Source organism: Corticium candelabrum, chromosome 9 (assembly GCF_963422355.1).
Source record: "Corticium candelabrum chromosome 9, ooCorCand1.1, whole genome shotgun sequence".
Classification (NCBI taxonomy): domain Eukaryota; kingdom Metazoa; phylum Porifera; class Homoscleromorpha; order Homosclerophorida; family Plakinidae; genus Corticium; species Corticium candelabrum.
Genome location: NC_085093.1, coordinates 3,905,003 through 3,922,502, shown reverse-complemented (window position 1 = coordinate 3,922,502; position 17,500 = coordinate 3,905,003). Strand labels below are relative to the sequence as shown.

At 43.0% G+C, this 17,500-nt stretch overlaps 3 protein-coding genes across 4 annotated transcripts in view; 1 reads left to right on the top strand and 2 right to left on the bottom strand.

The window, feature by feature from the left end:
• LOC134184794 (putative E3 ubiquitin-protein ligase UNKL) overlaps positions 1-7,249 on the bottom strand; it is a 15,075-nt gene extending 7,826 nt beyond the window's left edge. For both annotated transcript variants that reach the window (XM_062652542.1, XM_062652543.1), the window contains exons 1-8: positions 7,081-7,249; positions 6,783-6,992; positions 6,297-6,667; positions 3,190-3,325; positions 2,816-2,933; positions 2,669-2,753; positions 2,524-2,600; positions 1,468-1,737 (exon numbers count right to left, since the gene is read on the bottom strand). In XM_062652542.1, the coding sequence (XP_062508526.1) occupies positions 1,468-1,737; positions 2,524-2,600; positions 2,669-2,753; positions 2,816-2,933; positions 3,190-3,325; positions 6,297-6,667; positions 6,783-6,992; positions 7,081-7,136 (1,323 nt within the window). In that variant the 5' untranslated portion in view covers positions 7,137-7,249. The remainder of the gene's footprint in view (positions 1-1,467; positions 1,738-2,523; positions 2,601-2,668; positions 2,754-2,815; positions 2,934-3,189; positions 3,326-6,296; positions 6,668-6,782; positions 6,993-7,080) is intronic.
• A 35-nt stretch (positions 7,250-7,284) lies between these two features.
• Positions 7,285-8,612, top strand: LOC134184795 (cyclic AMP-dependent transcription factor ATF-4-like). Its single transcript, XM_062652544.1, has 3 exons — positions 7,285-7,429; positions 7,504-7,749; positions 7,811-8,612. Exons 2-3 carry the CDS (start codon positions 7,581-7,583, stop codon positions 8,452-8,454), a joined length of 813 nt encoding a protein of 270 aa, XP_062508528.1. The 5' UTR covers positions 7,285-7,429; positions 7,504-7,580; the 3' UTR covers positions 8,455-8,612.
• LOC134184793 (VPS35 endosomal protein-sorting factor-like) overlaps positions 8,505-17,500 on the bottom strand; it is a 15,062-nt gene continuing 6,066 nt past the window's right edge. Inside the window, exons 19-38 of the mRNA XM_062652541.1 lie at positions 16,232-16,286; positions 16,094-16,174; positions 16,005-16,040; positions 15,892-15,945; positions 15,520-15,663; positions 15,376-15,461; positions 15,233-15,313; positions 10,973-11,036; positions 10,812-10,910; positions 10,672-10,749; positions 10,491-10,605; positions 10,380-10,436; positions 10,235-10,317; positions 10,041-10,108; positions 9,917-9,983; positions 9,832-9,859; positions 9,296-9,420; positions 9,169-9,212; positions 8,842-8,944; positions 8,505-8,780 (exon numbers count right to left, since the gene is read on the bottom strand). Of these exons, the coding sequence (XP_062508525.1) occupies positions 8,682-8,780; positions 8,842-8,944; positions 9,169-9,212; positions 9,296-9,420; positions 9,832-9,859; positions 9,917-9,983; positions 10,041-10,108; positions 10,235-10,317; positions 10,380-10,436; positions 10,491-10,605; positions 10,672-10,749; positions 10,812-10,910; positions 10,973-11,036; positions 15,233-15,313; positions 15,376-15,461; positions 15,520-15,663; positions 15,892-15,945; positions 16,005-16,040; positions 16,094-16,174; positions 16,232-16,286 (1,567 nt within the window). The 3' untranslated portion in view covers positions 8,505-8,681. The remainder of the gene's footprint in view (positions 8,781-8,841; positions 8,945-9,168; positions 9,213-9,295; positions 9,421-9,831; positions 9,860-9,916; positions 9,984-10,040; positions 10,109-10,234; positions 10,318-10,379; positions 10,437-10,490; positions 10,606-10,671; positions 10,750-10,811; positions 10,911-10,972; positions 11,037-15,232; positions 15,314-15,375; positions 15,462-15,519; positions 15,664-15,891; positions 15,946-16,004; positions 16,041-16,093; positions 16,175-16,231; positions 16,287-17,500) is intronic.

Here is a 17,500-nt window from a genome sequence, read left to right as displayed (position 1 = left end):
TGAGCTTCCTATAGGTGTGCCCAGAATTCTACATCCTTGGCTTGTGGTTGGTATGGAAGTTGACTGAGAGGTGTTAAGCAACGGTGATGAAGAACACTATATCTCACACTTCTTCTCCTCAATCATGAGATTAATGTTGCTGAAAGCAGATCTTAGCCTTTCAGAGACATGAAACACTCGATCAGGACTGCCAAGGAGATAAACGTTATCCAGGTAAGCCAGAATTGTTACTTCTTTGTTGTGAGACTGTAGATCTTCCAAAATAGGTTGCATTGTAATTGAGAACAAAGCAGAACCGAGTGGGTCTCCCTGGTGCACACCTTCTTGAGAGCTGAGAATAACCGAATGAAATCTCTGAAGATAGATTAGTGGGTTGATGTCAGAGTACACTAGTGCAGCGTGATTGTAAATATCAGGAAACATAGTAAGCACATGGTTCAGCAAATGAGACTGGCTTACTGAATTAAATGCATTCTTCACATCATTTGTATGTAGAATCCAGTCTTCATGTTTTTCCATAAGAAGCTGCACCTGCTACACCAATAGCTCTGCACCGCCCTCAACTGAAACAGTGTTGTAAGGGTGTGAAAAAGTCTGCATATTCCTTCCGCTTTTGAAAACAAATAGCTCTAGCAGTGACTCTTCTCCATGTGTCCCCAATTGCTATTGGCCAAACATCCCCATTTGCCTTTGGTAAAGCAATTAACCTAGATGATGAGAGAAGTGGCGGGATCGATATTGGCAGAGATGATGATGCTATAGCTGCACACACCGCATGCAAATAATCAGAAGTACTGAGGCTGTTTGAAAGAGCACGGATGTGCTCATACCTCTGTCTGTTTGTCTGCCTTCATTTATTTCAATACATTTTAAGCACAATTACAACACTAAATATACACTAATCCTTGCCCCTGTCTCAAACTTAAAAAGGCTAAAACCACCTATGCCATTTACATCAAACGCAGAGTCTTAATTAACTACCATAAACTACAACTAAACTGCATGTAATTAACTAACTAGTGCACGCTACATTGTACATCCAAATCTTCACCCATGACCCCATCTCCCTGACCTCCTGTTATCCTCTTCACTTTTCCTAGTATCACTCCAGCATTAGCTTTCTGCACAATTACAGCTATACGTTCATCCAGTAGCAGACAAACTCGGAATGGTTTTTCTTCCCTTCATAGTCCCTTGCTTTGGATGCAAGAGTATTCAAATATCTTTCTGCTTCTTGCCCCCATCTCCCAAAATGTTCAAAGACTAACAGGACGAGTGTTGGGATAGTAGTACCTCCACCAGACAGGCCTTGCTTAGCATATTTCTTCCTCTTTCGCTCCTCCCTTGCTGAAGCCGCAAATCCAGTCTGTCAGTCTGTCTGTCTGTGTATCTGTCTGTCTGTCGTCTGTCTGTTTTACTAGAACAAGTTACATAACATAAACATTCTATTCTACAATAATCGCTTACATGCAGGTCTTCTTCTCCTACTGCCATTCCTACCGTGTTGATCATCGAATTGCTGCCGCTACTCGCCAGACTTCCTAGACTGCCACTCAATTGTTGAGGATCGGAGGATGAACCACGACACGAGTAGAGAGGAACGGACTGAGGAAGACCCGGGAAGTCGTTCTCCATCGAAAGCGAATTCTGCAATCCCGAGCTACGAGGCTTGGCAATCGGTTGTGGCTTTGATGGAATGTGATGAGCTTTACTCGGCAAACTGGCATGAGACAAAGCCTGCAATACACAAAAATGAATAAGCACAGAATAGACAATAGATGTAATGTCTATACATGAGTAGGGTTCTCGCTACAGCGTGGCAGCGTGGTGCAGCGCCAAGCTCCAGTAGGAGTGCGCCACGCTCAGAAACAGTAGCTAGGAGTCCAAAGTCTACAGCTAAGGAATGTTTGAGAATTCCATACTACTGAAACACAATACTAAAGGTGACAATAGCCACAAATCCAGGCTCTTGCAAGGCGATAGCCTCGCTCCAGACGTACACACAATTGTTAGTTGCAGTCCCGGATCATTTGCCTCTGATTCTAGTCCCGAATGCTCTTCCCGTAACCCGGAAAGCACAACTCTTGTCTGGGAAGTGTACACCTAGAATCTACTCTAGACTAGTCATGGCTTCACGCGAAGCAACAACATGTCAAGCAACAACATGTCAATCAACGCCTGACTAGACAAACTTCCTGTAATTCGTATAGGAAACTTGCGCATACACGATTGCTAAGAAAGGCTTACTGGCGATCAAAGTTGATTTCCTTGCCAGGTCACTTGAACGTATGTTACACGCAATAGCTACAATGCAAAATCTACCTCACTTGAGATCGGCTCCAGTGTGCACGCCCATGCGTCATGGACCCGCCCATCCCACCACATTCCCAAAAATTTCTAGCGAAAACCCAGCACGAGGTGATGAAGGTGACGAAGGTGTGTGTGCGTGTGTGTGTGTGTGTGTGTGTGTGTGTGTGTGTGTGTGTGTGTGTGTGCAAGTGTGTGCACGCCGCCTATGCGTACCTTGGAAGGCAACGTTGATGGGGCACCTACAAGTTCATCATCTTCGTCGGGTAAGTCTTTCGTTCCTTTCATTTCGTCTGTTGAAACAAGACAGTATTGACAACCCAATAACACAATCAACACACCAGTGTATCTCGTTGATCACCTTCGCGATGAGCGAACGCACAGAATGGTCCACGTGGACACGTCTTCGTCTGAAGGACATCATAGCACTTCGTACTCTTGTAGATCTGTACATATAATAGTCAATTTATGAGCACAAAATTATGCAGAAAATAATGAGAAGACTTACCTCTGGATGAAATTGCTGCTCTGTTCTTGTATGACAGTATGAACAGCCATCGCCCTTGTCGCAGTCGTTAGGCTCACCCCATTCGTCGGCATGCTTTACATGAGGACAAGGAGTAGATCTATTACAAATAGAAATGAAATAATGGTGCATACAAACGTTGATGAATGTGAAATTGTGTGGTGTGGTGTGGTGTGTGTGTGTGTGTGTGTGTGTGTGTGTGTGTGTGTGTGTGTGTGTGTGTGTGTGTGTGTGTGTCTGTGTGTGTGTGTCTGTGTGTGTGTGTCTGTGTGTGTGTCTGTGTGTGTGTGTCTGTGTGTGTGTCTGTGCGTGCGTCTGTGTGTGCGTGCATGTGAGTCATCTCCAACACCTCTAACCTGTACTTATGTTTCCTAGGTGACCGCCTTCTGTCTCGTTCATTATGATAGAAGGGGCAAGCATACCCTTGACGACAAGATCTCGGAGGCTTCTTACAAAGCTCCGTCTTATAATGCACCAGCACAAACTTCTGATCTACAAAACACATCAAATCAACACACACACACACACACACACACACACACACACACACACACACACACACACACACACACACACAGCCGCTACCATTCAGTGTCTACACACATTACAGTCTTTCCAAGAAAAACAGCAACAAAGCAAACGTGCTTACTATAAACACAGAAACCAGCTAACCACCAACTAAAACACACCCAACCATTACCCACACTAGTAGTGACAACCCACACCCACTACACACTACACACTATCAACACACCAGACAGAGATAAGAACACAAGCAAGCTGATAAACCTCACCTACCACTCAAACTACAACCACACCCACAACAATTACAGACACACGAACTAACAGAAAATCGCTCATTACACACCCATCCAAGCACAGCACCCACTGGGAATAAGTCAGAACACAAACCTCATTGTCCAACCTCATTGTATGCATCGAGCACAACTCAATACACATTGTTGCAACAAATAAAACTGAAATGTTATGCACATGCCTACTGCAATCATGGCTGGTGCTAGCAAAACCCAAAAAAATAAAAAAATAAAAACATAACAAATAAAAAATAAAAATTAATATATAGAAAATAAATGAAACAAAACATAAAAAGTAAGAAATACAAAAATAAAAATAAATATAAAGTAATAAATAAAAAATAAGAAATAAATATAATAGAAAAATAAATTAAAAACACAGAAATAAAAAAATTAAAAATAAAGACTAAAAAATAATAAAATAATGAAAATAAAAAGTAAGAAATATAAAAATAAAAATATACATATTAGCAGTGTCTGTAAGATCCGTTATCTCTTTACTTGATAACAATTAATAATAATAATAATAATAATAATAATAATAATAATAATAATAATAATATTTGTTCTCTGGACTGAGTTGTATGGTCGGAACAAGATTCTAGCCATCAATGGGTTTGCACTACCGGTTCTCACTTACGGTTTTGGCGTCATTCATTGGGGGTGCACGGACCTGCAGCAGCTCGATCGACGAACCAGAAAGCTCCTCTCTATGCACGGTGTCCACCATCCTGCTGCAGACGTTGACCGACTGTACTCTCCTTACAGTGATGGGGGTAGGGGGTTACAACAGATTGAGTCGACATATCAATCTTGTATTGTGAGGCTGAACTGTTACCTTGCTGACAGTTCTGATCCTTTCATGCAGATGATACGGGAGTGTGACTCTGGAAATTCTTCAAACTCGATCAAGCGCATGGCTTGTCAGTTTACTGCACAGTTGCGAAGGAGTCTTGCTTCGGACAACAGGTCGCAGAACTTACACAGAAATGCATCCATCTCCGTTGAAGGTGGCTTCGAGCAAGCGCCTGAAACAGATGCGAGACATTGCCGTATGTGTTGCAGTTCTCTTCGTGTGCGGTCCTGGAGCGGGAAGCCTATGTACGAGCAGTATCGTCGTCTCACTGAGCAACCGCCTGTGGACATGAAAGAGACCTACGGATGGCTAAAGACAGCGAATCTTGCTGCTGCAACTGAGGAACTGGTTGTTGCTGCTCAAGACCAAGCTCTTCGGACTCGGTACTATAAGCGCAAGATTCTACATCGTGATGTCAGTCCTACTTGCCGCATGTGCAGTGTAGGCCTGGAAACAGTCGACCACATTGTGGCAGGCTTTAGTGCTTTGGCACCGACGGACTACACTGATCGACACAATCAGGTGGCATCCATCATTCACTGAGATGTTTGTCGCCATTTTGGGGTTCCAGTGGAGAGCAGATGGTACCGGCATCATCCTGATAGGCTTGTGGAGACGGATGACATTACTATGATGTGGGATACCACCATCCCCACTGCCAGGAAGATCAAAGCCAATTGTCCAGACATCTGTCTCAGAAATAGGAAGACAAACACTTGTCTTCTTATTGATATCAGCTGTCCTGCTGATGGCAAAACATTGGCAAGAAACATGCTGAGAAGTTGGCGAAGTACAGCGACGTGCGAGTGGAGATAGCCGCTTGTGGCATTGTCGAACACTGATGGTTTCGGTGGTCTTGGGAGCTTTGGGCACAGTGCACGCAGGTATTGCACGGTGGCTGTACATTATTCCAGGTCATCACAACCTGCAGCACTTACAGAAAACAGTGCTTCTGGGATCTACTCGGATCCTTCGTAAAGTCATGTCTTCTTTCTAGACAGCCGTGATGGTCTAAGTACTTCTGAAGCAGGGTTTGCTTCCGGTACTTGTAATAGACTTTACAAACCAGACTGATCTGGTTGAGCACGACAAAAAAATAAAAATATACTAAAAAATAAAAATAAATACTAAAAAATAAAAAATACTAAAAAATAAAAATAAATACTAAAAAATAAAAAAATACTAAAAAATAAAAAAATACTAAAAATAAAAATAAATACTTAGAAATAAAAATAAACACATTAAAATTAAAAATAAATACTAAAAAATAAAAAGAAATACTAAAAAATAAAAATTAATACTAAAAATAAAAATAAATACTAAAAATAAAAATAAATACTAAAAAATAAAAATAAATACTAAAAAATAAAAATAAATACTAAAAAATAAAAAAAAATACTAAAAAATAAAAATAAATACTAAAAAATAAAAATAAATACTAAAAAATAAAAATAAATACTAAAAATAAAAATTAATACTAAAAATAAAAATAAATACTAAAAAATAAAAATAAATACTAAAAAATAAAAATAAATACTAAAAAATAAAAATAAATACTAAAAGATAAAAATAAATACTAAAAAATAAAAATAAATACTAAAAAATAAAAATAAATACTAAAAATAAAAATAAATACTAAAAAATAAAAATAAATACTAAAAAATAAAAATAAATACTAAAAATAAAAATAAATACTAAAAAATAAAAATAAATACTAAAAATAAAAATAAATACTAAAAATAAAAACCTTAGAAGGCCTGAAATACACTCAAGTGTATGACTGGACACTCACCGTGCCATCTCATATCCTCCAACACAAATCCCTTGTCTCTCTCCGCATTCACCTTGACGAGGTTATGCGGAGCCGCAGCAGGAGACGAATGCTGCAACGCGCTCATCGGCGCTTTCGGAGGCGACCCGGGAGCCAAATCGCCGCGAAGCGCACCGGACGCCGCAGCGGGACCGTTCTCCACGCCATGGCCTTCGTTCGGGTCGTACACCGGTTGTCTCAGATCCTCGGCGCAGTGAGCAAAGCAGCAGTGCGCGCCGTTCTTCGAGCAGTTGCCCTTGCTGTCCGTATCGTACACGCACGTCGCCGTCTTGTAGTACCGCAAGTGATATCGACGCTCCGTGTCGCCGCTATTGCGATGCAAGAAACGACAACTGAAAGAAATCAAACCGCAAAATATTTAATTCAATTATGAGCCACGCCCACGCCTTCAGAGTGAAAATAAATCGGGATAAAGAGATAACTAGTTATTCGGGTAGACGCGCTTACTCGTCGCCATTCGGGCACGTTCCTGTTGTTTCGTCGTATACCGTGCAGTAGACGTCGGCGCTGTAGGTGAAGTGGCCGTCGCGACGGATTCGCGGACGTCGGCGGCGTTGGTTTGCAAAGTGCCAGTTGAAGCAGGTGAAGGGACGATGTTGAGTGCATTTGTGCTGTAGAAAAAGCAGGCACTGCTCCGTGCGAAAGCCCTTGAGATAGCTGCAAAGAGAAAGTTTGTATTACGTCACGATCACTGGTACTGTGTGTGTAGTCGGGTGGGATGGATGGGTGGGTTAGAGTCACTGGCCTGTAGTGGTGCGGTTTCTCTGATGGAGGATTGGAGTTGGGACGAGATTCGGGCATTGTGAAACGAGAACGGGCAGGTAGCGACCTGCGCTTGCCTAAGGTCTGGCTAGTAATTACTGACGCTCGTTGATTGGTTTATTCGCTGGAAAAGTAGACGTCATTATCACGTGACTTTATTGTCACGTGATGCTGTGTTCGTATCGTTCATTGGCTGGTGCTTTTGCTTGTCGGGTCAAAGTCCCATCTCACCTCGTGTCGACTACATCACCAAGTTCTCTACGAGTTCGTGGTCATGGAGTGCTAAAAAGCGGAGCACCTCGTGCTTCAAGTCGAACAAACAGAAATATGGCGTAAGTAGTCGCCCGTGGATGCGGTTTGTCGCCATTCGCCGTGTGATGTCGCTTGTTTTTTACCCTCCCGACAGGTTGCGTTTCGTTTTGCGTGGTTCTTTGCTTCCATTGAGAAGAAAATCGTTGCGTAGAAGAGTGACCAATCACAGACATGGCTCAGGATCTGCTGGATTTCTTTCTGCCGCCTCCGTTTCGTGATAGCGACCCGGTTGGCGCATTTCCTGATGTCTCCTCGTTAGGAGACTTCGTCTGCGGCGACTTCGTCAATGCGGGAGCCTTTGACGCTCTTCAAAACCAGTCGGTCCCCACTTTGGGAGAAGGTGAGAAAGGGAATGTTCCCGGTCTTGTGACCCCATGAGTCATCCTTGTTGCTATTTTTAGACTCGTTCGAACGTGATTGGCTAAGCGAATGTCTGGGTTCCGACTCGTTTCTGTTGCCGCAGCAACCGTTGGAGAAACTCGTGCTCGACAGCGCGAGTCTGAGCAGTCTGTCGACAGGCGAGCAGTCGCTGGTCTCTGTTTCCAGTTTGTCGGCAGGCGAGCAGTCGCCGGTCTCTGTTTCCAGTTTCGGCTCTCCTTCTTCGACTGGCTCCTCGTTGCCGGACAATGTTTTCGGCGAACCTAAACAAGCACCACTGCAGTTCAAGATTCTGTCTTCTCTCAAACCGTCTGAGCCGCAAGAACTAGTTCTGACCGACTACTGTGATGCTGCGTCTCCTCAACAACTCGTCACATCCAAGAGCGGTTCTACTTCCTCCTCGTGTCAGCAGGAGTCGACCACCAAGTCGAAGAAGTCGACTGCACGCAAGGCACGCAAGCGCGTGCAGAACAGAGATGCCGCAACGAGATACAGAATAAAGAAGAAGAGCGAGCAGGGCACTCTGGACGAGCAGGTGCGGCGCTTGGAGTCGGAGAACAAGCGGCTGGAAGACATGCTCGCCAAGAAGATGGCAGAACGGAATACGCTGAGAAGTCTGTGGGAGGAGGTGCAGGGAGCTAAAAGGGTGGCGTTTATAGCATCATAAAGGGCGTAGCTAGCGCGAGGCACTAACTAAATAGCAGCAACAGCAGCAACTCACTGTATAGTATTTGCATTTTGATATTTTAGTGGCGTATGCATCAGTATTGATAGGGTTGACAATGTAACAGGGTTTTCTAGCTTAATTAATGAGAGGTATGACAATTGCAGACTTCAATACAAACCCAATTCCCTTCCAATAAACCCAAGAAAAAGCGTGTTTGATCGCGTTTACTAAGTTCTCGATTGAAGCGACATTTTCTGTGCGAGTCTGGCAAATGCGTCTCCTCCCTTCTCGCATGCTCTCTGTTTCACGTGTTGAACAGCTCGCACCTGCGCACGGAGAGAGAAAAGGTGAAATGCGTCACTATGTACTAACACGTCACAATTTCACCATCAAGCTGGTGTCCGCCAGGCCGTGCTTTTGTACTAGATTCCAGAGATTTTGTGCGAGTTCTGCCATCCTAGGGTGACTGACATCAGCATGACTGACAAGCCTGCAGATGAACACAACGTTTACACACAAATGTATACATACATACATACATACTGTACATACATACTGTATACACACAGACACAGACAGACAGACAGACAGACAGACAGACAGACACCACACACACACACACACACACACACACACACACACACACACACACACACACACACACACACACACACACACACACACACACACACACACACACACACACACACACACCTGCTAAAGAATTCGAGTGCAAGAGCAGATTGTCTCTTCTTGTTCTGCAGAAAGAATGCATTGCAATGAGTTTCAAGATCATAGAGTTTCGGGGGGGGGGTAGGGGGAGGTTGGTGATTTGGCTCACTTCGCCACTGCCTGTTGACAAATTATGCAGGTGCTCCAAGACCTTGGTGATAAGAATGTCTGCAATCTTTGAAAGCTCTGCCACATACTTGCTATCTCCACCATATAAACTGTCGTTCAAGTCAACTACATAGTAATACAACATACAATGCAACATAAAATGGCAACACACACACACACACACACACACACACACACACACACACACACACACACACACACACACACACACACAACAAACAAACAAACAAACAAACAAACAAACACACACACAAACAAACACACACAAACAAACACACACAAACAAATAAACACACACAAAAAATGCAAAAACAAACACACATAAAACCAAACAAATAAACAAACAAACACACCCATATAAATACACACAAACAAACAAACACAAACAAACACAAACACAAAAGAAACAAACAAACACATCAACAAACAAACACAAAAACAAACAAACAAACACACACACACACACACACCATACACATTAAACTGTACTCCTGTATGTTACTACTATGTACTTACCATTCTGTACACTATGCATGTATACCTCCTACACAAAAAACTCCACCATCACACACACACACGTCCACAATCTATCGTCACAAACCTGACTCAATGCCGAAAGCAGAACAATAACATTCATATAAATCTCAGCCTTAGAATCACCACTATCCCTAAATCAAGCAAAACACCTCACACACACGGCCCAACTCAGTCTCCATCCAACTCACCAAACATACTCCTCCAAAACATTCATGAGACCCTTTAGAATGTATGCCACACCATGATCGGGATGATCCTATGATACACACACACACATACACCACACACACACACACACACACACACACACACACACACACACACAAAAACAAACAACAGTAATAAATGGCACACAATTATTCCCATGGTCACTACAACATACCGGGACAACGAGCAGGCTCGACACAAAGTGTCTTATGTAGCTAACCAGAATACCCTCGGTCGCCTTGCTCTTACCATCATCATCTACAACATTCACACCACACGTCGTCGACCACAACGACACACACACCCTCTCCATTACTCACCGAGTACCCTCGGAACCTCTGCAACACAAGTAGTTGCCGCTTTCAAGAAAGCGTCGCCTACAACACAAAACTCTTGCCCGTTTGCAATCACAACAAAAACGTACGTCACACCTTGAGTGAGTGCTTGATTGATGATTGCTACTTGAGCAGAGACAAGGTACAACTGAAGACGACTGAATATACTCGGAATAGACGGGATGGTGATGTATGTGTATGCGAAACAAGCCTAGAACGTAGAAAAAAATCACGAATCACAGTGACTGGTAACCGAGACGTGATGTGCTATGCATACACGAACGAAAGCCGCAGTCTTGCGAGTATGATTGCCTCTCACCACCCGGTTGGTGTCCACTGCTAGTCGGTTTACCATCTGATCATACCACACAAATTGCCACTTTTTCTCTGATTGAAATCAATGATAAATGCACTGACATGTACTAGAAAGATCAAGGCCGGTTCCAGGTTGCAGAACGAGCTTCGAGCGTCGACGCAAAACGTCAGCTGCTGCTCAAAGTCTTGCCCGAAATGAATCTAGATAAACATGTTGGTAGTTTCGTATGCTGCTTTGTATGGTATTATGTGAGACAACGTACTCGTCTCATAAAACCGATGATTAGACTGGAGATCTGCCGTCGATCGTCGGTGAGAGTCAATGCACTAGACGAACATACAAACACGTGAAGTGACACGACAAATCTCTAATACGGAAAGGTTTGCTTGCATGTAAGGCAGTTACAATAACATTCATCTCACAAATAATCAATAAAGACGGCTTCATCTCTCAACACCTTGGCATGTCCGAATGCCTTCTGTAACACTGAGTAACATTTTTTGCTGTTGAATTTTTGCCATAGTCTTAGGTTTTTTTTAACTAACTCAACTACGGTGCCCTTGGGTACAGTTTGATTAAGCCACTTCAATAAATATATTAGTTTGTGGTCGCCACCCGCATGACTTTTATCTCAGATTTATTTGGTGGGCATAGCATAAACATAACAATATAAAGAAACCATGTACAGGACGAACACCCGATGACTGAATCCTCGTAGCACAGCTGGCAAACAAAGAGAGATGGAGCCATAAGATGACATCACATTCGTCTATTGGTTGGTAATGACACGACTTCTCGTCTATTGGTCAAAACAGCTTCATTTGGATCTGCACTATTCGAGTATAAATACGGTTGCACGTCGGATGACTGCTCAGGGTTCTCGCTAGAGATTTTTGGGAGCGTGACGGGATGGGCGGGTCAACGACGCATGCAGTCTGCTCTTTACAGTCGGACATGTGCACTGGAACCGATCTTATGTGAGGTAAACTTTGCGTTAAGCTATTGCGTGTAACATACGTTCAAGTGCCATGGCAAGAAAATCAACTTCGATTGCCAGTAAGCCCTTTTGTAGCTAACGAAAGGTTGTGCATGCGCAATACAAAACTAAGGAAAGTCTGTCTCGTCAAGCGTTGATTGACGTGGACAGCTGTTGTTGCTTCGCATGAAGCCATGACTAGTCTAGAGTACATTCTACTTCCTAGACAAAAGCCTGAACAGGTGTGCTTTCCGGGTTAGTCTCGCGTAGCCAGACCCTCTCCGCTATCATACTTCTGGTTGTATGATGGCAGAGGGTCTGACTACGTGAAACTATTTCCGGGTCACTGGAAGGGCATCTGGAACTAGAATCGTAGGCAACGCATCAGGGACTGCAATCAACACTTGTGAGTACGTTGGAACAAGGATATCATCCAGAGTTAATTTTGTAAGAGTCTAGATTTGTGGCTATTGTCACCTTTAGTATTGTGTTTCAGTTGTGTGGAATTCTCAAACATTCCTTAGCTGTAAGACTTTGGACTCCTAGCTACTGTTTCTGAGCGTGACGCACTCCTACTGCAGCATGGCACTGCGTCACGCTGCCATGCTGTAGCGAGAACCCTGATTACTATACCTTAGGCCGGATATCTGGGCCTCGAGCAAAAACTAGATACGTGCTATGTCAAACAGGCCGAATACCGTAGGGCTCTGATGGAAGATGCAGTCTGAGCGCATGTGGACACGTCACGTGCAATCTTTGTTGCAAGGTCCTGGATGTTCTGAATGAATTCAAATCTTGCTCTTCTCGCTTTTTTCGATAGAAATCAACACACTCCCTGTGTAGTGCTTGGTACAGAAAACATGTAGGTTGGATTCAGTGCAAGTGCTATTAGAATTTGAAAAGAAACGAAAGTGTGAGAAGAGTAGCTTCAATCAACAAAAATATTCGATACAACACGTACAGTCTACACAGGACTAGTGTGGGTGTGTGTTAGAATGAACTGGAATGTATAGCGTTTGTGTCATCAAGAAATCTACGCGGGGTCAACCCCTCAAGAGGGAACCCTGTGTAATTTTTATTGAATTCTTCATGCAAACCTTCCCCTTCGTGTGCAGTGTGCGTGCCGATTTTGATTGTGAACGGACAAACAACGTGGCCACGTATCATGAACATACACAGTGACACACACACACACACACACACACACACACACACACACACACACACACACACACACACACACACACACACACAATTGGAGCTTTATACATACTAGATAACTGGCTGAGTCAAATTAAGAACTGTGGACCAGACACTAATATATCTCTTGGAGTAGACTTAGCCAAAAAAACTTGGAATAATGCTGCAGAACATAAACTCTATACCATGGTCATATGTGATATACAATACAACCAATCACGAGAGCCTACCTAGATGGTGTATATAACAAACTGTATGGCAAGTGAAAACTGTGCAATAAGCGAGTGTGCAGTATAAACCGGAAATAACTTATTGCACACTTGCTGTACTGCAAGCATAGGCACTTGTGATCACATGACCATGGCATAAATTACTTACTGTATGATTAGAATGCTATATGAACTGACATCCTATAGTGATCCAACTATCGGTGCAGCCTTAGTACACACATCCTATGACTACAGTACCAGCAATAAGTAAGCAGAAGCGTAGGAAGGGTGAGCAGACTATGGGGCACAAAAATATGCCTCTATGACACCACCCACTACCATCCTGACTGGTTAGACACAGTCGCTTGCTAGCAACCCAAGACCAAGTAGCCGTAAGTTTGACTTGCTGCTAGCTCATTTCGAAAACACGTATGTAATACGGTACCTGAGTGCCATACCCGGATAACGGAACTATCCCGAATACGTTAAACAGTATCACAATGCCTTGGTACAAATTGGTAAGTAAAGGTGACCAAGCACAGTGATATCAGACTCGAGGACTATAGTAGCCGTTTCTGATTTTGCGCCCACAAGATAAAATCTGCGGGGGCCAAGTGCCCCCATTGCCCCATGCTTCCTACGCCTATGAGTAAGCTCACAGCGATACACTTACAATACAATAAAAGACACGATACCATACAATAGGATAGCAGTGTTCTCCCCAGGATCTTTTGGCAGAGTGGGCCGCTCTGCCTTATTCTAAGCAATTAAGCTTTTAGGTAGAGTAGATCATTCAGATGCCAAGACTTGAGGATCTCAAAGTAAGCTTATTAAATTAATTAACTAAGACAGCGGGTGGCATCTAATTGTGCGGACTAATTGTGTGGAACACTTTTACACCCACACATGCAGCCCTTAAACCATGCTTTCGCAGCTGGTGTTCACGTGCAAGTTGGTATATACGTATACATGTCAGCGAAGTGCACGTGTCATGCGGTCGTCGCAGACAACTATTGAGTCTTTCTTTACGAGCAACGCTGTTGAAAATGAGAATACCTGCATTGTTGAAAGAAAACAAGCGGCAACTGATGAAGCACAGGACGACTGGAGTAGATTGCCAGTGACTAAATGACATCCCAGCTATGGCTTCTAGCTGTAGTGAGGCAAAAAAGGAGACACAGTCACTGCTGTGCTCTCTTTGTCGAAAGACACAATCTAGGACTAAAAGATGTGCACTAGGTAAAGCTATTTACATTAATATCCCATGTAAAACAATCACTCGCCAAAGTCTACTAGAGCATGAAAGCAGCTCGTGCCATGAATCAGCTGTCTCTATAGAAGCAACCCGCGCACTGTCGAGCAAGGACGACGAAATTTCTAGAGCTTGACACAGTTGAGTCTCATTGATCTGTAAAATATACTTTTAACTGCCATTGGACGTGGCATTGGGTAACGCCCACTTCACGGAGTATTCCGCTCTGCCTTCTAATATTTCTGGGGGAACCACTGGATAGGATACAATACCCAATACCAGTACATGTATGATAGAATACCCTATGATAGAATACCCTACGATAGAATACACGATAGACTATGATACGGTATGATACCCAATACCAATACCATAGAATACAATACCATAGTATACACAGTACCAATAAGACAGAACAGAATACCATACCATATCCAATACAATACAGTAGCATACCATACTATACGCAATACAATACGATAGGCACACCACAAAATGTTGGGTTCCTTACTGCCCATACTGTACATATCAATGACTCTGTACAGTACAGCCTCGATTAACCGGACATTTTGATAATCCAGAAAAATTTATTTCCGCCCAAAAAGCACGTGTCTATCACATGTTTCCCACGTGACATCATTCCAACACAGAAACCTGTACACCTAATCCAAAATTGGAACCACAGAGGACCTCCTTACAGCTAATCATTGAATGTGTAAACATGTCGAGTCATTGTTGACTTAATATTGTCATATATTAATTAATTAAATATTTGTTCATTATGTACTTGACTGTCAATGTATGACCGAGTCTCAGAAAGTTACCAAACCAGATAATCGGGTTGTACTGTAGCGATACTATACGACCAGCCTTGCTGTATCTTACTTGACAAAGTCGTGCATGATCTTGCAAATTGACATAATCGAGTTGATAACAACCGGATCGTTCGTCAGCTCACGTTGATGGCTAAATCAACAAAACATTCGTATGTACACACTAGACACCTCGTCTCTCACATAGCAACCTACGTGACAAACGCTTCCACAATGTTTCTACACATTTCCACGCGTACAGCCTCCTTCTGAAACATGTCAATAAATGGAAGAAACTTGTCCTAAAAATAATTAATTAATTAATTATGGACGCCATTCTGTGGAAGACTTGTGTCTTACCATAGCAAAGACGGTTGAGAAATCATGCATGTGTGATAACACCTTCACGACAACTGACTGCAGTTGTGGGTAGTAGTCTTGGAATGCTCGATCGGGTGTCATGTGTTTGATGATGTCGCCGAGCAGAGTGTTCACCTCGCGCTTCTGAAGAAACACAAGCATACAAGATGCACAAGTAGCGACATGTGTGTGTGTGTGTGTGTGTGTGTGTGTGTGTGTGTGTGTGTGTGTGTGTGTGTGTGTGTGTGTGTGTGTGTGTGTCACTGTGTGCGTGTGTGTGTGTGTGTGTGTGTGTGTGTGTGTGTGTGTGTGTGTGTGTGTTTGCATCACCGTGTGTGCGTGTGTGTGAATATATATATAATATCTTCAAACCCCAAAATGTTTCGCAGGAAATTCCACCCACACTTCAGCACACATGATGTAATCCTACAGCATCACGCCTATTCAATTAACACATACAACCGAGTGATACAAACCAATCTGACCGCAGGATTCTTCAGTTTCGTAACAGTCTTCCACACCTACGAGAAAGACCATGAGCACATTGTCTCTAACAAACCAAACATTTACCGACGTCGTTCAGTAGTGTCAGTCTGCAGTCGGCTGGCGGGTCGCTCAGCACAACATTCATTCCAAGAGCCTTATACAGTTCACACTACACAATGATTAGGCTAGATAGATGCGGATCGGCTGCGTTCGTGCCTCTACCGACCTTGGGAAATCCCGTTTCTTCGCACTCCTTGATCAACTCACAAAACTGCGTAGCTCTGCACCAAGACAAAAACAAAACAAAAGTAAAGTATAGCTACATTCATTCATATCAACTTTGGAGTAACATCAACTTTGAAGTAAAAGCATAGCTACACTCATTAATATCAATTTAACCGTAAAAATATAGCTACTCATTAATATCAATTTTGAAAACATAGTTACACTCATTTACATCAACTTTGAACTAAAGTATACAGTCCGTGTCAAAACTATTGACACATTTACACTTGGGGGCGTGGCCATGGGTAGCGTGAGCAGAAACACATCCATTTACAGGTCACCTACGTTTTTTAGATAAAAGAGAACTATAGTGTATGCTTTTAGGTTTGCTAGACGTTTGGAAACTCACAAGTGTGCATCAATAGTTTGTGTGCTCCTTTCATTTCTGATAGCATTTCCCTCGCTAGTGTAGCTCTAACACATTCGGCTAGACGTGTGTTCAGTGTACGGCACACCAGATCACAAGGTGTGAGCAAGTGCCACTCTGCCTGGATTGCGTCTTCCAGTTCATGAATGTTTTGAGGCCTAGGAAGCTCAACACCTCGCTTGATGACTGCCCAGAAGTTTTCTATTTTTCATGCAAGATATCTGGTGAGCTATAGCGGGTCAATCAAGAAACCGTGGTGCCCGGAGTCTCGTTATCTAGCTTCACTAGCGGCGGAATTTTGATTCTACGGCATCGTGTAGCAATACTTGCATCATGAAGTTTTCTTCTCTGGTGGAAAAACTGCATGACGACAACTTCCTGCGCTGCAAGCTGATGTGCAAGTTTGTGTGCTGATTTGTTGTTCCTTGTTTCGTCATGTTCGCTAATTGAAGTTGTTCGATGGTTTTCAGCTAGTTTTTTGGTCTTCAACGGGAAGCTATGCGTTGACTTCATTCTCCAGTGTCCAGTCTTTGGAGAGTTCAGTAAACAGTAGAGCAAGAAACACGTAAAAGTTGGCAGATCTTAGATGGTTTCCTAGTACTGGAGCGGTATAGTAATAGAATATCGCGGCATTGCCTTTCATGACTCTTTTCGTGATGGATAAGCTGTCTACACGGATGTGCATACTATGGAATAGCTTTTGTGACTGTTTTTCACCTGTTTGAGAAAAAAATTGCGTGCTATCCTAATAAATAGCAAAACTAGAAAACTTTCCAAAAATAGTATGAGTAAGCCAGAAATGTGTCAATAGTTTTGACGCAGACTGTAGCTCCAGTAACACCA